This window comes from Pieris rapae, chromosome 20, assembly GCF_905147795.1.
Source record: "Pieris rapae chromosome 20, ilPieRapa1.1, whole genome shotgun sequence".
NCBI classification, from domain to species: domain Eukaryota; kingdom Metazoa; phylum Arthropoda; class Insecta; order Lepidoptera; family Pieridae; genus Pieris; species Pieris rapae.
The window spans coordinates 7,586,140-7,610,771 of record NC_059528.1 but is presented as its reverse complement, the minus strand read 5'-3'; the positions used below and the strand labels follow the sequence as shown (position 1 = coordinate 7,610,771).

General features: G+C 33.1%; 1 protein-coding gene across 7 annotated transcripts; it reads left to right on the top strand.

The window, feature by feature from the left end:
* The first annotated feature begins 1,175 nt into the window (after positions 1-1,175).
* LOC111001779 (facilitated trehalose transporter Tret1-like) lies at positions 1,176-23,967 on the top strand. Of its 7 annotated transcripts, none has more exons than XM_045632638.1 (11): positions 1,176-1,249; positions 11,356-11,419; positions 15,510-15,742; positions 16,422-16,575; positions 17,555-17,724; positions 18,447-18,570; positions 19,364-19,453; positions 20,069-20,127; positions 20,403-20,561; positions 21,381-21,563; positions 22,544-23,967. In XM_045632638.1, exons 2-11 carry the CDS (start codon positions 11,383-11,385, stop codon positions 22,772-22,774), a joined length of 1,440 nt encoding a protein of 479 aa, XP_045488594.1. In that variant the 5' UTR covers positions 1,176-1,249; positions 11,356-11,382; the 3' UTR covers positions 22,775-23,967. The 7 variants fall into 7 exon arrangements, with proteins under 7 accessions (XP_045488594.1, XP_045488597.1, XP_045488599.1 ...); XM_045632641.1 differs by having other exon boundaries at positions 1,189-1,253; XM_045632643.1 differs by lacking the exon at positions 1,176-1,249 and adding an exon at positions 2,725-2,743.
* Positions 23,968-24,632: the final 665 nt, after the last annotated feature.

Below are 24,632 nucleotides of genomic sequence, written 5' to 3'. Positions count from 1 at the left end.
TGAGGAAATATGAATAAATTTCGATCTTACCGACAGATTAATAAAAAATAAAACACGAATAAAATGACATTTTTTAGAAATAATTCCTAGATCGATTTATCGCTCCCGAAACCCCCCGTATACTAAACTCCATGAAAATCGTTGGAGCCGATTCCGAGATTCCAATTATATATATATATATATACAAGAATTGTCTTGTATATATATATATATATAATTGGAATCGTTTAAAGATATAAGATAATACACTAGCGACTTGAATGCGCTGCTCTATTTAAATCAATATACTAGCGACTTGATTGAATATTGATCTTTTATTAACTGTATAGAGATTCAATTAATTCTCTGATTTAACTACTTTACTGCGAAAAGTACTGTCAGTATGTCGAAGGGAGGAGATGATGCCCCCGAGGCTGGGAATCCAAATATTTTTCCTAAATAACCCTGTTAACAATAACAAAAGAAAAGAAAAACTATAATATACCCAAGTATATTATAGTTTTTCTTTCTTTTCTCTTTCAAGATTACTCTTTTCTTTATACGAGTATCAAAACTCAACATTCTAGACAATTAAACAGCCGTTGATGCTGATGAACTAATAATTCTTACTAAATCTGAACACTTCAATTATTAGACTTACCAAAATAAATCATGAGATATGTAGTCATAATGTAAATTTAAATATTATAATCAGTCGTTATATTTGCATATGTCGAGTATTTTTCCACGCCGAATTCCTGTTATCAGTCAGGCTTATCTATTTATATTTTAATTGTGATTTTCTTAATAAAAATTTTTATATATGAATATGTTGGAATTAAATTAGCAATAAAAAATTTGAACATTTTAAATTAAATCAGAATAGAAATTGGCTTTTTGCGTACTAATTTTAGTCCATTTTCATTACTAGGTGTAAGATTTGAAACACCTTTTAAGTAAAAGTACGCCTTAGTGCATGCATGAATGTGTGGGTGCAAATGTGTGAGTGAGTGAATGAGTGAGTCAGTGAGTGAATGAATAAATAAAGTATACCATTTTTATAATTAATTGATGCCCAGCGGTCATTGCTAAGCCGGAACTTGACTTGTGCCTTTATAACCAAATTACAATAGTTTTTATCAATATTCAAAAAACCCGTTGGCGAATTTACTTCGCTATGTAAAAATTCCATCAGTTTTATGAGCTCCTTTGCCTGTGTCACTTGTGTCATATAAAATGTAGATAATTAGTGTGTGTATGTGACTTAAATGTGGGTAATTTAATTTATATTGGTGCTTTTATCGACAAACCTAAATCCCAATACCAAACAATATCTATAGAAATATTTATAAAACAAAACTAGTTAATTTGTCTCGACTTCTCTGATTCATTTAGCTATATTTGACCACCGTTTTAACTGTTTAATGTTTGTTTGTTGAGTATAATAATATTTTTTATATATATGTAATAAATATGAATAAAAAGGCCGGCAACGCACTCGCGAAGCCCTCTGGCATTAAGAGTGTCGATCGGCGGTGGTATCACAAATCATTAGATGAGCCTCCAGCCTATTTTCCCCCTGTTTTGTAAAAAATGTAAAGGTGATTTTTCTCCTGTTAAATTAAAAAACGCATTTTTCGGCTAAAATCTTCAGACATAAGAAATAATGATTCCTCTCGTCAATATATCTTTACAAAACTCATCAGTCAATCTTTACAAAACCACATTCGTACGGTAATCATAAATGAATACGCAACATTTGAATATTTATGTAAATAAATTATATATTTATGTAGCTTATCTCTGTGATAAGCTTTTGCCAAAATATTTCTTATCAATTTACACAAAATATTATTTTCAATTCGTTTCGACTTAATATGGTTTTCAGCCTACCTGTTTAGCAGTTACATAGCAACAATATGGGATATTTTCTAGCCCAACTATTAAAATAAAATTTAAATTACAACAGATTGGTTCACGGACGAAGGCGCTATAGCGCATATATATTTTGTATGTACCGTCGATACGGACGGACAATTTTGTATGTGGCCGAGTATATAAAAATGCCAACAAAAACCGAACTTGTAAAAGCCAGGTCTCCATATATGTAAACCAACATACGTATGTAACATATATATACAAGTTATAAATCAGAAGCGTAAAAAATGTAAACAATCATCGCCTTTTAATTTTTGTAGTAAAAGTATTTGAGTCCTCTTTAGATTTATGAACCCTTAGATAAGTCAAGTTTGGTTTTGTTAGCATCGCTTTTAGCTTTCATCGACCTGAGGTCGTAGATTCGATCCCCGGCCGGACCAATGGAGTTTCTTTCTATGTGCGCATTTAACATCAAGAAAACATCGTGAGAAAAACTAAATCTATTACACCCAAAAAGTCGACGACAGGCACTGGAGGCTGATCACCTACTTGCCTATTAGATTTAAGAATGATTATGAAACAGATTCAAAAATCTGAGGCCAAGACCTAAAGAGGTTGTAGGCCACTGATCTTTTTTTTTAAATAGCGACAGATTTAAAACCTAAATAGTAACTTACCTTATCATCATCACCATCAATACGCGTATCAAATACTTATCGATACTATTTCACCTAGAAATCCGTATGACGATGTGGTCGCTATCGCACGGTGTTCTCATAGTAGAGTTTGTTTGTGATGATGCGTTTTTGTTTATTTGTTGAATGCACCAAAATCGGATGATGGATCATGGAACAAAAGAAACGCGTCGCACTTGGAGACTACCGCGGTAAAGCTATTTTATACATTTGTTTTAGATTTTCTTCTGTCTGTCTGTCTCACGTGCAATAATATTCAGGGTGCGCAAGACACGCTTAAAATAGATCTTTACAAAGATATTTTTAATCGTACAATGTTTAGAATGGTAAATTTATCTTAGTACTAAAGAAATTTAATTCCTGACCTTAATAATGCCAGTCTAAATCTTGCTCAGTCTGCAATATCTTATATATAAAATTCTCGTGTCGCGGTGTTTGTGGGTAAACTCCTCCGAAACGGCTTTCCCGATTCTCTTGAAATTTTGTGTGCATATTGGGTAGGTCTGAGAATTGGACAAAATCTATTTTTCATCCCCCTAAATATTAAGGGTAATCCACCCCAATTTTTTTTCAATTGTTAGATTTAAAAAAAAATATGATACAGCATTAGTAAATACATACAACTCTGAATTTTCAACCCTTTACAAAAACAAACAACTCAATCCCTATTTTTTATTTCATTATTAAAAACTGATGTTGTGAACTCTGAAGTTTATACAGAAAAAAATTCACAGAACAACCTAAAAAAGATTTCATTCCGGAAAACCGAACAGTCTCTGGGATAGCATAGCAAAATGTTCCATGTTCGTATATACTAAACAGGTATGCTCAGTAAAATCTCATTAAGGAGAAACGAAGTTCGCGGGGGCAGCTAGTATGTTATATGTTTCTTAACACATATTGTGAATGTTGATACTTAAAAGATATGAATTTTGTATTAACTCAGAGTAGCACGATATAATATTTGCCAACTATGAGCGACTTGCAAAATGAGATTTTGGTGCCCCATTTCAATGTAGATGAGATTAGATAGGTAAGAAGAAATTTTATTTCACAATATATTCACTGTGAAGATTTATTCATTTGTGTTATTATAGACGTGCTATTCATCGGTGTTTGCGAGGTTTTTCAAATTTTTCCTCAGGTAATATTTTTACTAACGCTTTGCTGAATACTAAATGTCGGCTGATATTTGATGGCGACACACAACTACGATAGTAATGTTAAATTGTCGTGAAATAATTTTCATTGAACTGCGTTTTAATAAATTTAGAGGTAACGGTGATAAATAGTTTATGAATATTTTAGTTATTGATCATATTTTAAGTTATTCAATATAAAGAATTGATGAGGCGTACGAATAAAAAGGTCATTTATTTTGCAGTTTAATAAACAGAATCAGAAGGGTAGAGTTCGCTTTAGGAGAGTAGAAGTTGCTTTAGGAGGGTAGAAGTTGCTTTAGGAGGGTAGAGGTTGCTTTAAGAGCTCGAATAATTTGTACTGTAGACTTCCCTTTCTCTAGGTCAGTTACTCATATCTGACTTTATTGGTCAACGATCTGGTTCGTTAATAGTTAATAAACGGCATTTAACATGATACTAAGCACCTTTCTAGTGCAAATTAATTCTTCTGAAATGTTAGCGTAGTGGTTAGAGGCGGACTGGGTTTGAGCCACGCCTGTGCAACAATTATTTTATGTGCATAATTCGGACGCATAGGCCAATCAAATGGAAGAGAGATACATGCGGTGTAAGATTACAATGAGCGTAACGGGACATTGAGCGAATCGGGACAATTAGGTCACGCTTTTGCGTAAGCGCAGCCGACGATCATGATTAGACGTTCTCATGTCAGAAGTGAGAAGCCAAACCAAAGCACCGTGTATGCTACTCTACTGAGTCTCAGTGTATTTGTTTGTCATGTTTGACTCTGACAATTAATAATATTATTTATAATAATTTCTCGGATTAAATAATATAATTTTCACCATTGAATAACTTGTACTTAAATACTTAAATGTAATGATTATATTATCATTAACAAAACATGTAATTAAAACATTTGATATGGCTTAAGCAATGATAAAGGTATTCATTGGGCATAACCTCCACAACTGAGAAAAAACATTGCCGATACTCAAAATAGACGTTTATATACTCTAATACCCACTGTTTTCATGTCTTTCATGTTCTTTGTTCATTACCTCGGAAAACGAGTGTTTTGGAATACAACGAATAGCACACTACACCATAGTCTAACTAACTAGTCTAAAAACTTAGACTGTTTGCTCGTATTCGAAGGATTTGTGATGCGTTAGGTTCGAGCGTTTGATTTTTGTAGCCTTGGGTATAAAAAAGAAGATATATTGATCGTCATTTTCTTATTCGAAAACAAAAAACTGACATGGTATTTCAATGCCAAAAACGAAAAATTTGAATTAAACTGCTAAGTCATGTTATCACTGTATTATGCAAAGGATGCATTGGAATTGGAACATTTATTTATATCCACATCATTATTCTATCTTAACATTACCTACTAAAGTAGGACAGCACAATAATTATACCTACACCGATAATTCTGTAAATGAAATTACATTAAAACTTGACTAATAATAAAACAAACCGCTATTGTGTATTCACAATTGCGAGCCAGAGTACCAGAAAAAGTCTACCTCGAGAGAATTCTTGTTTATTATGTTTTATGGCGTACGATGACAGTGAGAAAACTGACATACTCTAGAATTCCTTAGAATTCTGACTTTAATGTGTTGCTACCAAAAAAGTACTCCACCGAAATGGGACAAATTTGAACCATTTGAGGGCATTTTATTGCCCTGAAAACTCAATAAAATGCTACCTATTTTTTATGTTTTACGTACCAAATGGTTAATCGAAATATTTACTTACTCAAGTGACCTAAACAAAAAAAATACCAAATATTTTAATATCGAGAATAATACTACAAACGCACGCACGCATTTTAAACGCACAAAAAAGGATTTTTATTATGAAATTTTTGTGCGTTTTACTGTTTGTGATGAACCTTTATTCAGATGTTCAGACTCGTATTGAAATTGAAAAATGTGCTATTTTTTATTAACATAGCTTTTACAAAAAATTATATTAAATAATTATAAGTTTATAAAACATAGCTTCAATGCGGTAACAAAATGTGTTTTCTTTAAATTTGAAAAATCTGCCTAGGCAGATTTGGCTAGCCATAATGGTTTGTAATATCTGACATGTAAAAAAATTTTAGTTGTCAGATTTTCATTGAATTAAAAATCTGAGTATATACTCATTTGTAATTAAACTGATAGATAGCATTGTTTATTTATTTACTTTTATTAACAGCCTAAACCAGCATATACACTTAAATATTATCGCACTCACATTACCAGATAGCATGCCGATTAAGTAATAATTTTATATGTTTTTAGTTATATAATAATAATAATAAAAAGTCTTTATTCATTTTAAGTACATTTTCTTTTAAGCGTAAGATGTGAAATCCCTTTTAGGTAAAAAATACCTGTGTTCGGGTTCCCAGATATTCCATAAACAAACTTAAAAATATATATATGATTATTCTTGCCTTCTAAACGTTTCCCTTCTCTCTGGGAATTGTCTTGATTAACTAAATATAGTTATATAATAAATATAATACATTTTTGACCTACATGTAGAAATTTTAATTCTCTCAGTACTAAGAAACTTTTTTTTAAAACATCACGTGAGCCTACCTTCTGCTTTTCTATAAAATATTTCATTCCAATTGATTGCCCGGCAACAGTCATTTATATGAATGTGTAAATTTTACGTTTTATCTTAAAAGATTTTTTATCTCGCAAGATAAATCTCTGTTTTGTATATTGCTTGAAATGTTTTATAAAGGAATACAGTTTCTTTATTAAGTCCTCCGAAGTAAGAAAATATTTACAATAGCGATGGTTATGTATGACTTGATATTTAGTGTCACTATATATTTATCAGTTTTTAATAAACATATTTCAAAGGAAGGAAATTACCGCCACTTTTTATTTTATTTTATATTATTTTTATTTTTACATTTAGGTACAAATACAGAAAACAGATTGATTACATATAGTTATTACACACTAAACAACATTTGAAAATCTGATTTCCAATTATATCTGTACACAGAATTTTACACTAAATATCAACTAAACAACATAGACATATTAAACTGAATGACAAAAAAAGAAAAGAAAATATGTATATACATTAATTAATTCAAATTAGTAATTAAGGTTGCAAGTATTTACCATGAATCTTTTTAAATTTACAAATATAATTGTGAAAAATATCAACTTCAGTACACACAGCATTATAATATTTGCACATTTGAACGAGCGGATCATTCTGGGACACATCGTTTTAAATGCATGCAGACGCACCACAATTGGACCGCAAACGCACTGCAACTAGACCGCGTTTTAATGTGTCCATGACGGGGTAACGCACTTTGCATAAAAAATTCGATTAACCACTAAATCAACATTCGCCAATATTTAAACAGCCCATAATTAATTACTTTAATAGTTATCCAGAATAACAATGAAACCAATTGTACAATCAAAACGCAGTCATGGGTGTTTTATTAGTAAAAGAATAAAACATGAGACAATAAATCACTTGTGAAAATAAATAAATTTAGTGGTTTGCAAATTTTTAAAAGGCCGGCATCGCACTCGCATGCCCTCTAGCATCGAGAGTGTCCATGGGCGGTATCACTTAACATCAGGTGAGCCTTCTGCCCGTTTGCCCCCTGTTCTATAAAAAAAAAACTCACTTTTGAGAATTGAATTTTTAAATCTTTCTGGTGGAATTAGCGCGGTTCTTGCCCTTACATGGGTCATTGCAATGACTGCATGTGCACTGTACACGATGCAAATACCGTACGTATATGAATGTGATGAAGATAACTTTTAACTTACTGATAATATTTTGACTAAAATAACATTTAGATACAGTGTTTGTGTTTATATTATGTAGTCTTGAAAAAACACATCTACAGTATTTACAATTTTCATAACCTATATAGTAATAAAAATAATAATTTCAAAATAAAAAATAAAAACTTCGGTCCATATGGCCTGCACCTTTATCGCTTTATTGCGATAGGTACTTATTAATTGACAGAGTTACCCAGCTCTGCGGTCATCAATACTATCTACCACATGCGAACTGCCAACAGGCCACAACAAAAGTCATATCAAAAGTGTTTCGACATGTAATTAAAACAAAGATTTGTTAAATTTTCAAAATTGATAAATTCGGTTATTTACTTAAATAAACAATCTTCTTATGCAAAGATTTACCTGTGTTTTCCGACCTTATATTTTGTGTAGTGTACTTAACCTAGCTTCAGTCTATAAGCCCTTCCTTCAGTCTTCCGTCTATCTTTCTATAAGGGCATTTAACATTCCCTCGAATGGTGATGGAAGACGTTAGCTTGGTAGCTTGCCTAAGACTCAAGAAGTATAGGGCGTGTGTCAGTAACAGAAGGCAAAACCTACTCGCCTATTAGATGATTTTAATGATCATGAAACAGAAATCTCAGGCTCAGATCTAAAAGGGTTTTAGGGCTATTAATTTATATTGACGTTATACTTCTTGTGGCGCGTTAGGCAAGAATGATGAGAGTAAACTTTTATGATGCGCACGCACACCGTCACAAAAAACCGACACCCTGAATTTAGCTATAGTTAACAATTTCAGTTTTGTGATATTAAAATAAACTTTAATTAATTTTAATGAAATACCTTTTCTATTGTCGTTGTTTTATAAATCGTTTACGTAGAACCAACAACGCTAAGGCGAAAGATAAAATTAAAAAGAAAAGCATTTTTTTATCTAGCTACGCCAAAGAAGTATAACTTCTAACGTGTGTAAAGAGATCTCTTTGTATTGTCCAAACGTAACACACAAACATTTACGTATCACCCTCAGATTCCTTATGTCAAACTTATCAGTTTTGATATATACAAGTCACACACGTGATAACTAAGTCAGTCCTTCCAGATGTTTCGGCCTTTTCGATAATTAATACAACAATAATAAACAATCATAAATAAGAGAAATAAAACCAACAGGATTGATTACCCAGATGTTTACTTTGCTGAATATGCTGTAAAGGTCATACAAAAATAGTTAAAAGATGTATGTAGTAGTGTTTAATCATCCGGGTTATCAATACGATTTACGTAAGCTATTTTATACATAGACATAGTCTTCCACGACTACATAAAATCGGTTGTCTGTAAAGTTACTGACGATAGGTTTTTTTTTATAGAACAGGGGGCAAACGGGCAGGAGGCTCACCTGATGTTAAGTGATAACGCCGCCCATGGACACTCTCAATGCGAGCCCCTAACCGAATACTGAATACTGAAAATTTTAATATTATTTGTTTGATAGAATGGATATAGAGAAGGAGGTAAATGGAAATCACAATTGAATTGATCAAGGTACATTTATTTGTTCTCATAAATACAATTAGGTATAACAATTTTTAACGAACGGAAAATGCCAAATGCGGAGGCCGATTGAGCCTCTTTGTCACTTCCACGCTCTCGCTTGCACTTCAAGGCTTAAAAGGAACGCCTCAGAGTGAGGTAACGCCGCACGCGTCGTTGTCTCGTCAAAAAGGAGTAACACACAGTTCTAAATACAATTTGAAATATTCAATGAACACAATTCAGTACAATATACTTTTATATATTTATCACGCAACGAAAATTATTTAAGATATTGCATATTAATATCACTCTTCGCATAATTATTTGTCTATGCTCATTTTAATATAACATTTGGTTGTGTTCGCTAGTCTTGGATATATAAGGTAATATTTTTGTTACTATCACACAGTATTATCTTTATGGTTTAAGTTTAATTTAAATAGTTTTATTATTTTAGTTTTATTTTTTGTTTGTTTTTGTTGAGCAGTGTTGGCCTAGTGGCTTCACCGTGCGACTCTCATACCTGAGGTCGTAGGTTCGATCCCGGGCTTAGCAACAATGGACTTTCTTTCTATGTGCATATTTAACGTTTGCTCAAACGGTGTAGGAAAACAGGTGTCAGGCGCTAGAGGCTGATCATCTACTTGCTTATTAGATTTAAAAATGATCATGAAACAGATTCATAAATCTGAGGCCAAACCCTAAAGAGGTTGAAGCGCCACTGATTTTTTTTATTAATTTGTTATTAATTTTAAAAATTAATCTTAAACAAAATAGTGGTGAAATTGTATTTTATTTATTTGAAATCTGTTTCCCGCGTAAATACGTGACAGAGTATAATTTGCTTTTTGACAATTTACAATTGTCTTTTGTTTACGCGAGCATTTACCTTTCCAGAATTTTGCTTTTATTCGTGAAATCGAGATAATTTAATTAATTCGTCATTATAAATGCTGTATTATTTATTTCGTAACGTTAAAATTATTGAATTTGTCACACGTAATAGAAGAAGTATATACTTATAGTCAATATAATAATAATAATAAAAGCCTTAAATTCGCTTATATAGCGAATATAGTTATATATAGCTTCGTCAATACAGCAAAAAATCACATCAACTACAGTCAGGCTAGGATAATAATGTTCATACAAATTTACAAAATTATAATACTATAAATATGCGTGTCTGTATACACTACTCATAAGCGTCTATTAAACTATATTTAATGTACTATATAAATAATGATATAACACGTACTATATTAACTAAAGTAATAAAACTTATTGAGAATCATTAGAACAATTGAGATTGGCCAATTTTAATTTTCAAAGTGGAAAATCATGTGAAAACAGCATATATATATGAATCCGCCTACACCAGAATATCTTCTCGTGCTCCCTACAAGGCCTAGGTGGAAGAATCCGTGCGAGCTAACCTAGTATCTGAAAGTATTTTTTTTAACATTTGACAATTTTAATAGGCATAGGCTAGTCATCCAAATATTTTGAAAAAACTAAGTCAACGTTACATTTATTTCAATTAGGTCTATTAAAAGGCATTTTTTTTGTCACTGTCAACTTTATCAACAGTAGGTAGAAACTTTATTCTAGGTCAGACAAGTATAGGAGTGTTTATGTACATTTGTCATAAACATTCAGGTTTTTATTAAAAGTTAAATACAAATAATAAAAAACTAAATATAAAAAGCCGGCAACACAAAAGCCGGTGTTGCGGTGAAAAGTATTTGTATTTCAAAATAAATAAAAACAGTGGCGCGGCCTTTTTAGGTCTAGTCCTCAGATTTCTGTATATATTTTATATTAAGTAAAAAGTAGTAATAAGTAGTGTAGTAAGTAAAAGAAAAACACTTTTTTAACGGATTATAGATATGTATTATTATATTTATTATATTAATCTATTAATAATAAAATCTATAATCCGTTAAAAAAGTGTTTTTCTTTAAATGAGTAAAAGTTATGTAAATAAAAGACAATACTAAGTGTAGTAAGTATTTTTTATTTTGATATTAAGTTCATTTGTCAAACTCATAGACAAGTAGGTGTTCAACCTGTGCCGCACGTCGTCGACGAGCGAATGTTAAATGGTACAGGTACACAGAAAGTCCATTGGTGAAGAGCTGGGTATCGAACGTATGACCTGAGGCATGAGAGTCACACGTTGAAGCCACTAGGCCAACACTGCTCATCGAAGTGTCTCAAGTAATTGGATATTCAGAAATAACCCTCCGCGTTTAAGGGAATTTCTGAGACGACAGTTATAATAGCAGTGTAAGTTTAATTTGATGATTTTTGTTACAGTTTTGCGTGTAAATGTGAAGAAACAAAATGGGATATCTGCGACAGTATCAAGTTACATTGGCATGTAAGTAATTTTTATAAATCATTGATGTTGTCGACTTATAAATGGTCGAAAAGGTCTTTAAGTATTTTAAATAATACCACGTGACAGTTCTGTAAACGCAATATTTTTTCTGTCTAGCGTGCAAACGATTTCGTAGATAATAAAACATTATTTTTAAATCATTGGGTTGAAATTGACCTCGTTTTATTTAAACACAAATATAACAACAAAACAATGTGATCATTAAAGTGTACTTAATTAATAGTATACATTATATAGCAGGATAAAGGCACCGCAAGCTTATGACAAGTATAAAGCGAAAGACGTGATTCAAAAATACCTTAATATTTTTAAACAATATAATAGCAAGTTTTGTACGAGCCAAGGCCGTACATTTTGCTCACTCGTGCTTTCTTAATTTATAAGCGTGGCGATTACATAAATGGTCGGAGTTACACCCCGAGAGTATAGCTAGACGTAGGCACTCTTTTCAACTATTAATAAAACATTAATTCGTTACATAGCAATAAACTAAATAATGGGAGTTACGCCCCGAGAGTATATTCAGACAAAGGCACTCTCTTCAATAGTCAATGTTACGTTTATTCGTTACATAGCAATAAACTAAATAATGGGAGTTACGCCCCGAGAGTATATTCAGACAAAGGCACTCTCTTCAATAGTCAATGTTACATTTATTCGTTTCATAAAAGTTAACTAAATCATGGGAGTTACGCCCCAAGAGTATAGACAGACATAGGAACTCTCTTCAATAGTCAATGTTACTTTTATTCGTTTCATAAAAATTAACTAAATCATGGGAGGTACGCCCCAAGAGTATAGACAGATATAGGCACTCTCTTTATTTGTCAATGTTACATTTATTCGTTTCATAAAAGTTAACTAAATCATGGGAGTTACGCTCCAAGAGTATAGACAGACATAGGAACTCTCTTTAATTGTCAATGTTACATTTATTTGTTTCATAGCAATTAACTAAATCATGGGAGGTACGCCCCAAGAGTATAGACAGATATAGGCACTCTCTTTATTTGTCAATGTTACATTTATTCGTTTCATAAAAATTAAATAAATCATGGGAGTTACGCTCCAAGAGTATAGACAGATATAGGCACTCTTTTTAATTGTCAATTCAAACATTTATTTGTTTCATAGCAATTAACTAAATCATGGGAGGTACGCCCCGAGAGTATATTCAGACAAAGGCACTCTCTTCAATAGTCAATGTTACATTTATTCGTTTCATAAAAGTTAACTAAATCATGGGAGTTACGCCCCAAGAGTATAGACAGACATAGGAACTCTCTTCAATAGTCAATGTTACTTTTATTCGTTTCATAAAAATTAACTAAATCATGGGAGTTACGCCCCAAGAGTATAGACAGACATAGGAACTCTCTTTAATTGTCAATGTTACATTTATTTGTTTCATAGCAATTAACTAAATCATGGGAGGTACGCCCCAAGAGTATAGACAGATATAGGCACTCTCTTTATTTGTCAATGTTACATTTATTCGTTTCATAAAAATTAAATAAATCATGGGAGTTACGCTCCAAGAGTATAGACAGATATAGGCACTCTTTTTAATTGTCAATTCAAACATTTATTTGTTTCATAGCAATTAACTAAATCATGGGAGGTACGCCCCGAGAGTATATTCAGACAAAGGCACTCTCTTCAATTGTCAATGTTACATTTATTCGTTTCATAAAAATTAACTAAATCATGGGAGTTACGCCCCAAGAGTATAGACAGACATAGGCACTCTCTTTAATTGTCAATTCAAACATTTATTTGTTTCATAGCAATTAACTAAATCATGGGAGGTACGCCCCGAGAGTATATTCAGACAAAGGCACTCTCTTCAATTGTCAATGTTACATTTATTCGTTTCATAAAAATTAACTAAATCATGGGAGTTACGCCCCAAGAGTATAGACAGACATAGGCACTCTCTTTAATTGTCAATTCAAACATTTATTTGTTTCATAGCAATTAACTAAATCATGGGAGGTACGCCCCGAGAGTATATTCAGACAAAGGCACTCTCTTCAATTGTCAATGTTACATTTATTCGTTTCATAAAAATTAACTAAATCATGGGAGTTACGCCCCAAGAGTATAGACAGACATAGGCACTCTCTTTAATTGTCAATTCAAACATTTATTTGTTTCATAGCAATTAACTAAATCATGGGAGGTACGCCCCGAGAGTATAGCCAGACGTAGGCACTATCTTCAACTGTTACACTGAATTCATTCGTTACATAGCAACTAACATTTCATTATTTCGCTTATATTGTATTGTTGCACGCATGGTTAATACTGTAATCTAAAATCTCTATTATTTACAGCACCTCTGTGACCAGTACCAGTTGGGTACTTCATATCGCACTATATGTCCAAATTCACATAACATCATTCATTTTTTTTTCATCAACATTTTTTTTTTGTGTCCTGCGACTATTTTTAATTATTCTACCTTGATATATCAACTAATAAAATACATTTAACATTAAATAAGTTACAGTAAAACCTACGTTTTTTTGTACTAATAATGCCTACCTAATACATCTATCAAATATTTAATCTGTTTGAAGAAATAACTGAGAGTAAATATACAAGATAAAACATGTTACATACACAAGACTAACACTAATTAGCTTAGCCAAATAGCTGTCATAAGGTTATTGCCCTTGTTAAGGTCCGGTGCTGGTTGTTGCAGATATGTTCAGATATACGTTAAATGAATTTGTTTGAAGCTGGGTAACAAATGAGGTCGGAGGTTCGAATTAAACATTCGCTCGAACAGTGAAGAAAAACATTGTGAGGAAACCGACCCAACTTGCCGATTAGATTTGAACTGATTCAGAAGTAAGGTTGTAGTGCCGCTGATTTTTTTTAACTTTACTAAAGTTTAAAATTAAAATAACTATGTGAGATCCTCTAAATATAGGTTAGTTTGTTTTGGGTGCAGTTCTGTACCCGTACCAATTCTTACAAGGCCGGCAGTGCACCCGCGAGCGTGTCCATATCACTTGACATATGGTGAGCCTCCTTCCGCCTGCCCCCCTTGTATATAAAACGCTAATATCGAGATTTTTTTCAATAAATACCACTTATAATGTGGTTCACCACACTTAATAAAATGGTCATATTCACTAACATATAAATTGTATATACGTAGAGTCAAATGTGACCGGCCAAAAAGGTTTGCCACCTCTGACATGTCATAAAATGACAGCTGTCAGAATTCTATGGAATAAAAAATGAGAGTATACAGTAATGTCATTACATGACCAAGGAAGCTACGGAAGTGCCTTTAGGGTTATTTTTCTTATATCAAGCGAATAGATTCGTTGTCTGGAAAATGTTATGTCACTCTTAACATCACGTGCCGTGACATCAGTGTTATCAGATATATTTAGATATTAAGGGGCGTTATATGAATAGTACAATATCTATGCTAAGCAAACAAATGCTACATTGTATTATATCATACTGCATTGTTTAAGGGGCAAGAATTATCTAGTGCTAATACAACTGGGCTAATTGTTACATCTGCCATTTGCCCTCTGAGACAAACGAACATTTTTAGCTCTTGGACATGTCTCACGATATTTGTCTCGAAAGAAAAATTAACACACATAACCAGGATTCGAATACACGACCACTTGGTTATTATCGCTTTTATTATGGAACAGGGGGCAGACGGGTAGTTGATCTCATGATACTACCGAAAGACCAGAAGCCTCGCTAGTCGCTAGTGTTGGCAAACTTTTTTTGTTTGAACGACTATAATTGGTTCGATTTATTTTTCAAAGGAACGTTCCACTGAATGGTGGGAAAGTAAACACACACGTTTCATCTTTAGATTTATGAGATTACTGACAATCACTTCAAGTATGCCGAAGTATGTCTGAACCAAATGGACTTAGAGTTCACCAAGAAAACAGTGTAGCAATTCTTAATATAACGCAACCCTCTTGCGAGTCCTCTGGTGTTGAGACTATCCATGGACGATGAAATCACTAAACAGATAAGACCCTTGGCCGTTTGTCTCATCCAAAAAACATTTATTTTACAGGTTCTCTCGGCAACTTCATCATAGGCATTATTTTTGTCTGGCCATCTTATACTTTAAAACTTTATAAATCTGCTAATACAACCTTGCTGGATGAACCGCTGTCAGACATGCAGAGTGCGCTGGTGGGCAGTTTACCAAGCCTAGGGGCTATGGTCAGTACCATGTTTGCTGGGTTCATGCTGAACACTCTTGGAAGGCAGAAAGTTAGCTTGTGCGTTGCTATGCTCTTCTTGGTACGTAATTACCATGTTTCTAATTTTCCACCTGCACCAAGTTTCTTGTTATCACGTCATAACGGAATGTAGTTAAAAAAACTATGATAATTTCCGAAGGCTCCTTCTACTTGCTTGTTTGATTAGAAGAAAAAAGATGTTTGAGAAAAAAATTTTTTTTTGCAATTAGTACCCTCAACTTATGCTACATTAACATTTTTTTAAGGGTAGATATAAGTATTTGTAATTTAACTTCAAATATTGGAGAACATTGTTGGGGTTAAACATTCTTTTTTTTTTGTATGGAACCGGGGGCAAACGGGCAGGAGTCTTATCTGATGTTAAGTGATACCACCGCCCATGGACACTCTCAATGCCAGAGGGCTCGCGAGCGCGTTGCCGACCTTTTAAGAATTGGTACGCTCTTTTCTTGAAGGACCCTAAGTCGAATTGGTTCGGAAATACTTAAAATTCTTTGGGGTTTTGCTGTTCAGAAATATTCTTATATTTATTTTCTATCTATTTTACTTAAAGAACAATGGCACATGGCGTAAAACTTAAGATTTAGGTTTTGAGTTCGATTTCTGAAATAATTATATTTGTATTAACGGCTGGCGTTCACTTCACCATACCACCACCACCACTTCACCAACGCCATGCCCTGTATGGGACTTCAATAATATCTTTTTTTAACTTCCAGCTGTCGTGGTTATTGATCGACCTCAGTTCATCGGCTACATTGCTACTCCTGTGCAGATTTCTATCAGGACTGGCATGTGGAGTATGTTTTGTCCTAGCTCCTGTATTCATATCCGAAATCGCTGATCAATCGATTCGGGGATTGCTCGCTGCTGGTACGTTATTAAAAATTCATCCACACGCCGTTCAGTTGCCTGCCTTTCAATCCACAGACGAAAAATACTCATTGTCAAAAAAAGTCCAAAAATCATATCAGGGCGTAGAATTGAAGATAAGAACTGGCAATAAACTCTCCGCCACTCTTTTTAATCACCAAGTTTTTTTTTGTTTTACACAACGTTTGTAAGGAGCTGCAACCATTACACCACGTTTTACCTGACATCTTTACACCATGTTCAACATGACATCCTAAGTAAATAACAATTAAACAAACTAAACAAAGATTTGTCTCAGATTGTCAAAGATCCTCTATCAGCAGGAGGCAAGAAATAGGAGCACACACTTACATTTTCGTTTATTGGAGCCATGATTCCGTCACCCCCTTTCAAAGAACGGTCATCTAGAAGCTCGCTGGTGTTTTTCCCCTTTGTTGACATCCCCAGATGCCGTACTCTCGCACTCATATTAAATTGAATAGAGAAGATGCCGTGCTCCATCTTCTCTATTCAATTTAATATGAGCTCAAGCGGCAGTTTAATAGGCATCTCCAATAGTTCGCATCTCATTTAACATCCGGTGGGATTGTGGCCAAACGTATCTAGTTCTATATAAAATAAATTAACAGAATCATAACTTTAAAATTAACACATATATTATTTATTTCACTACATTTTTCTATCTTAACAGTAACTACTAATACGATAGAATTCCAAAATAACTCCCACACCAACTATTCTACATAAAAACATTATATACAATATTTTATTGCAAATATTTGTTTATTATTTGATACAATTCTAACAGATGGTTAAAGTTTCAAGTTAAAGTTTCAATAGTTTACTACTATGTAATATAACAAAAACATTAGCCACAGCAACGCTTGGCTAATGTTTTTGTTTGTCTGCTAGTTTAATATAAGTAAATTGTGACAAACAATTGTGTTTAATAACTTCGCGAATTTATCACATATTTCAGCACCTACGGCATTCTACTGTTTCGGCGTGTTAATGTCATTTGTGATGGGCTGGACGCTGACTTTCAAGTATATAATTTGGACAAATATATTCATCTGTGTGCTGTATGCGGCTTTAATATTATCAGTGAAAGAAAGCCCCGTGTTTTTGCTGATGAAAAATAAAGAAGATGTAAGTATTTTTAATTTTAAATAGCGCCACAATTCTATATTTATTAATTATTATCTCCGTTAACAAGCACTTGCCTGGGAGATTTAAATCTACGGCTCAAAGATTTGAACTGATTTTCCTCTATGTAGTCAAGTAGTACAAACAAATATATGTATACACAGAAATAAAGAAAGGCTACAGATAAAACATTATTACATTTCATAAAAAAAGATTTTTTAATTAAAAAGAAGTGTACTAACCACACTCTATATATAATATATAGTCAGACTTATTAGTTTAACAGCACCAATAGCTGTGTAGTAAAGAGAGTAAAGAAAGAAAAAATATATTTTACACAATAAAAAGCATGTTTAAGTAAAAAAAGATCAATACAACCTCTTTAGGTCTTGGCCACAGATTTCTGAATCTATTTCATGATCATTTTTAAATCGAATAGGCAAGTAGGTGATCAGTCTCCCGTGCCTGACACACGCTGTCCACTTTTTGGGTCTACGACATGTGTCAATGTTTTCCTTCACCAAGCGACCAAATGCGCACATAGAAAGAAAGTCCATTGGTGCAGAGCCGGGAATCGAACCTTCGACCTCAGGGAAGAGAGTCGCACGCTGAAGCCACAAGACTAACACTGCTAGCATACAACACTTCCATTTTATAATTAAATGACCAACGCGTGATAGTTTCATGAAACGCTTAAAATTAATTAGATTAAAATTTATTTTTAGGAAGCAAGGAAGTCTATTGCATATTACAAAGGAATGTCCGTAGACTCAAAACCAGTGCTGGCAGAATTATCAAGATTAAAACAACAATTGATGCCAGCCTTTGAGCTTATGACTGTAACAGCTGGTATGTTCATATAATAATACAGAAATTTATGGGTAGGCGCAATTTTTTCATACGTATGTATGAAATTCTCGTACTACATCGAAACGGATCGATTTTTGTGCAATTTGTGTATATTTGGTACACCGAAAACTATTTTAATGTAATAATAAAATGTTATAAAATAATAATTTTCACATAATATGTTCTTGTCATGTCAAACACCCTTTAACACTCACTAACACACGCATGCGTACCCTTCCCCACTATCACACACACTCACATACACAATCCCTTACAAACTACCTTTTTGTTATGTATATGCTATGGAATGGAAGCCTGGTTATCCATATTACAGGTTCTTACCTAGTTTGGAAACCAGTCTCCCAATACTGTTACTATATTAAGAATTATTATTGTTTAATGTTTAAGGGAGAAAAATAAATAAATAATAATTATTATTATTATTATTATATTATGTATTAAAATTAATGACATTTCCGCTCATTGTACGCATGCGCCGTATCTATTTCTCTTCCACTCAAAGTCTTAAGTATGCAATCATTGCATCAATATTATGTTTATGACGTTTTCACGTTAAACTTTGGCCCGTAAACCGACTTTACAGACAATCATTTTTTCTAACATGTTTTATAAGTATCTTATATTCTCTTTGTTCTCGTTTAAAATAATGGATTTAATGGCTACTAATTTTTTTCATTTCTGAAACTGTATATGAAAGGAATCTTAAATCATAGAGCAATACAATAGTATTTGCTAATGCTAGTTAATAACAAGCAGCTTTATACCCTTACAGATGGGAAAATAGATGAAGCCGAAAAGGAAAAGCTCAATCCAGACCACGTCGATATTAACACAGAGAAAATGCCGCCCTTCAAGATGTTGAGTAAGTGTTACTTTTAAATGTAAGAAAACAGAAATGCAACTGTTTTTGGCCTTTTGTGCCAAAATTTCGGCACTTGCTAGCTCTCTGGCAATGTGATGTGTATGGATGGTATAACTTATGTGAACCTCCTGCCTCCACTCTTAATCTTGTGGTAACGACTTAACGGCCGGCAATGCAACGACATCCTTAGTTCGCAGGCTTCTGGAATAATAATAATCTTTATTTATTTTTCTCACAGAAACTTTGTACATAAGTAATTTACAACTATTCATTATTATAAATAAATAATTATTGTTTTTCTATTTTTGAGAGTTTGTTTGTGTGATATTGATGCCTGCTAAGGTGAGGAGGAATCTGTGTTTTTATCGCTTTCGAGCGATCTTTTCCAGGATCTTCTTCTTCTGTGAGATAAGAATTAAATCCCATACGTTATTTAGAGAGAATCCACAATTATTATTACAATAGGTTGCAACGTTAACAAAAAATTACAGATAAGAATATATTATATAAGGAAACCACATGGTGTATTTGTATGTGTGTGAGTGTGTGTATGAGAGTGTGTGTTACTTTGTAAAAAAGTTGGATCTTATTTAAGTTTTTCTTTGTACTTTCCAGTATTTTCGGCGACATCAAGACGTGCGTTGACCGTTGTGGCAATCACAATATCATTTCAAGTAAGTATAAAACGTTGCCGAAAATATTAAATGATCCACGATAAAGTGTAAACAGTACAATACACAAAAATAAAAACAATTACAAATTAAAAGGAAGAATAATTAAGAACATCTTAAGCTAAATCACTTGCATCATGAGCACACTCCACAAAGTTAGACCCTTACGAACATACCCATACATTCACACCATCGCACAGCAGTAGCTATTTAATGTTTTTAAATTTACTCGCTCACTACGAGACCTGTGTGTTTTAGCATTATTTTTTATACTACAGGTTATGATGGGCATGGTGGCCGTCCAGGTGTACGCGGCGGAAATCTTTCAGCGTGCAGCTCCAAAGCTTTCTTCGGACATGTGCTCTGTCCTCTTCGCTCTTGTACTGTTGTCCGGTTGTCTCTCTTGCGCGTTCTTTTCTGATAAATTTGGAAGAAAGGTGAGGTGTTTTCTAGTAAATCCAGTATTAGAAAATTAACAGTGACGTTAAAACCCATGCTATATTCGTGGACTGCGACTATTCTCCAGTTGCTGTCTGCTATTTATAGATTGAAAAGATATACATATGTGAAAATAACATGAGAAATTAAGCCGCACCAACAAGACCCATGCAACTTCCTCACAATGGAGTAGTCCTCAATATTTTGGTAGAACATAACGACGGGACTCTTTCTATTGAAGTCGCATAGGTCAGCCAAGCATCCGCGAATATACAGTGTAAATACATAATTATGTAGGAAAGAAAATAGTTGTTAAAAAAAAACAATTATGTAAATTTTGTTTGTATCTAAATTGTAATCTAATAGGTTACATTTACGTAGTTTCTAACTGAGCACTTGTCGTGCGATCTTATATATGTAAAACTGAAACTTGCTTAGTAGAGAAGACATAGTAAGAAAACTGATATGTCTTAGACTAAAAAAAATGTAGTGCTGCCATCTTTTATTTACTAAATCCTTTTATGCTATTTCACAATTTTGTTGGTATACATTTTTGACAGAAAATTTTTTGATTCCGTTTTTTCCGTCAAATTAGAATAATGGCTGCGGTCGGAAGGTTTTCCTCGTGTAGGCCAACCGGAACCGCTTGCACACGGAGTAATGTTCTCACCTTTGGGCGGGAGCTCCCCAGTACCGGCTCCATCCATTTCACCGTATTCAACGAAGAGGGTAGTCGTAGAGAATAAAGATATCAGGGATACTCTTTGCATCCTCAACCGCTTTACGGAGAGTTCTCATGCTTAATACTTTGTTTCTAGCCCCTCATCATTGGATCTTCCGTGGGCGTGACGCTGTGCCTCCTTAGCATGGCCTACTTGATGCAAACTAATATCGGACCAGCTTGGGTGATCGCTGTATTGATCCTGATCTACTGTTTCTCATTCATGTTTGGAGCTGGATCGGTGCCTTATGTACTGTTGGCCGAGGTCTTTTTACCAGAGGTATGTATTTATTCACTTTGGGTAAGTTGGGTAAGGGTGGACTTAACGCTAAGTATGACTCCCGTATGTAATTGACGTTATGGAGTTGACTGAGTCTAGACCCGTGATTCTTCCTTCAATATTGTTAAAATATAGACAATCTGTTTCTTTAAGTCACTTGTCATTATTTCATTTTAAATTTAGAATATTCATGACCAAGAGAGTGATAAGACTAATGAAAGTTCGTGATAATTGATTTACTTTAATTGGAAACCATGACACTCCCATCATACTGCTGGATATAGCTGGATATGGACCATGATAGCCGAAACTAGTTAGTTTCGGTAAGTAGTTACTTACATAAATTTTTTATTACTATAAGTACCCGTCGTTGTCTACAATTTTCTTGTCTACTGTTGGTTGAGACTACACATATGTTCTTTGTTTCAAAACAAGCATGGGACATGGTGTAAGTTTACCTTATATATATATAGATATATATATTGTATCTCAGGCAAAATGTATGTATAAACTAACTAGTTTCGGCTATCATGTTAAGTAGTTACTTACATACATTTTTTATTACTATAAGTACCCGTCGTTGCCTACAATTTTCTTGTCTACTGTTGGTTGAGACTACACATATGTTCTTTGTTTCAAAACAAGCATGGAGCATGGTGTAAGTTTACCTTATATATATATATATATATATATATTGTATCTCAGGCAAAAAGGGGAGATGTTATTTAAAAAAAAATGTAATTAACAAAAGAAAAATAGGAATTAACTATTTAGTAGTAGTTTAGAACCCTGGATGAGGTTTTAACTTAAATTATTAAAAAATCTATTATTATAAATACTGGCCGAGAGTTTCTTGTCTGTTCTTTTTTCCTATGTTCCCTTCACCTTCACCTTTCTTTTGTATGCTAGCAGAAACTTTAATTCTTGACTGTATGTAGTACTGACCTAAATTTTGACATAATTCTCGTCACATCTTTCAGGTTCAAAACTTGGCATCAATGCTCCTACTGGAACTTGTCTGGCTTCTCAACTTCAGTCTGGTTGGAGTTTTCCCCTTCATGATCAAGTTCTTAGGCGTCCACGGGTCATTCTACTTCTTTGCCGTATTTGGAGTATTGGACGTCCTGGCTGGAATATTTTTGGTCCCCGAGACAAAAGGACTATCGCGAGAACAAATACAGGAGGCTTTGCAGGGGAGAAGAAAAACGTAATTTATGGATTTTCTACCCTAGTTGGGTTTGTGACTTTTTAAATTCGATTTTTTACTAGAGGAATACTTCCGAACTATTACGAGTCATAACAATAGCTCATCAAACACAAAAAACCTCTACAATATAAGATAAATAATATTAATAATAATTTATTAATTGCAAGAAAATGGTACAAAATATTAAAGTGGTACGATTGTACGTCGAAAGACGTACGATTGTACGTATCGTCGTATGTTCTGCCGCACAGAGTGGCGCGCAAATTTATTTTAATTAACATTTTACATTATTAGTTACAGTCAATTCTTATGTTATCTGTATCGTATATATCATACTTTATTAAAGTAGAAGTAATGAATACGGAGTTAGATTATATTTATACAATCGTGATCAACTTATTTTATATAAGAATTTACAATTGAACCCACAATTATTTATATCGTACCTTTAAAAATAAATAGTATTTATGGTTTTAACTGTGTGCCTTATATTTAAGGATATTGTAATAATACTTTGAATAAAGTTACCTTTTGTAAAATAAAAATTATGTCTTCTCTTATTGGCGTATTTCAAACATCTTTAGTCTTAGTATTAGCTCTATTTTAATATTAACATATGTTTCTTACTATCAAATTGTGTTTACGCTTTTATAATAAGAGACAGGAATTATTTTTAGACGTTAATATTATGTTACTTGAAAGCATGTTGCAATTACAATGTCAATCCTTAAGCGGGCAACGCATCGGCGATCCTCTGGCGATATGAATTAACATCAGGTTCGCCTCTAATCTTTATGCCCCATTCTATAGAAAAAAATGTTTTGTCTCACAGTACAATATGTTATAATATTTAAGATAGTAGATTACATATAATATTTATAGTATAGAAAAGAAATACAGACAAATTATCTAAATTGACATTAACTGCCAGTTCTTAACGGCGTATAAAGGAACGGCAAAAGAACTGGGAATTAATCACTGATTGTGTTCCTGAATCAGTCTATTGCTTTTTTGTACGTCCATTGCAGCAGTTGAAAAAATGCTTTTATTACCCATAGTTTTTAGTAGTTAAGACTTTTTAGATTAAATTTTGCATTTATATTCGATATTTTAGAATGAGTTGTGAAAAAAAGGCGTTTCCTTACACCTTTTTTAGATGATTAGAAAAGCTACGCCAAATAAAGATAATTATAACCAGCTTGTCTTTGATTTCAAACTAATGGTTTTGTAAAATGTTTTGTAATATACTAACTACTGTTGTCTTATATACTGAAGTATTTCTAAACCAATTCAACTAACGCCCGAACCCAATAATTAATTCACAAACTCAGATTGAAAACAATCTGAGATCAGACCGTGGCAGTCCATCGATCTCCTATCTGCATCCCAATAACAAAACCCTACGAAGACAATCCATATTTGGCGACGTATAGAAGTCGTTTCGCTCTTTACACTCTTATTTGTTAATCAATATAAACCAAATAAAGTACATAAAACCGTACAAATAAAAAAATATATTACATGTGTATGTTTAAAACATATAAAATAGCTTTTTAATTATTTGAAAAACTGGTGTAAGTTAAATTCTTAAGATAGGATATTGGCACAGTTGAACTGTCATTTTCATACAAAGGTACACACATACACAGAGCCAAACTGCAAAGGATAGCTTATGAAAAAAAAACGAGTCTTCTAAAATAGATAAAAGACGTCAGAAGAAAGATACAAATTACACATGAAGCTATACAAATAATGTGGCAAATATTTCCATATTTCATATAAATTCGTTTTGCGTCATATTCATATATAAAAAACGTGTTTGTCCGCGATGGACTCTTATACTACCAAAGCAATATCAATCA

What these genes read in the sequence shown, in the direction of transcription:
- LOC111001779 (XM_045632638.1), top strand. Translation starts at nt 11,383, where the DNA reads ATGGGATATCTGCGACAGTATCAAGTTACATTGGCAT. An exon ending in GCGTTGCTATGCTCTTCTTG is followed by an intron (nt 15,743 to 16,421) that starts GTACGTAATTAC and finishes TTTAACTTCCAG; the next exon opens with CTGTCGTGGTTATTGATCGA. An exon ending in TGATGAAAAATAAAGAAGAT is followed by an intron (nt 17,725 to 18,446) that starts GTAAGTATTTTT and finishes ATTTATTTTTAG; the next exon opens with GAAGCAAGGAAGTCTATTGC.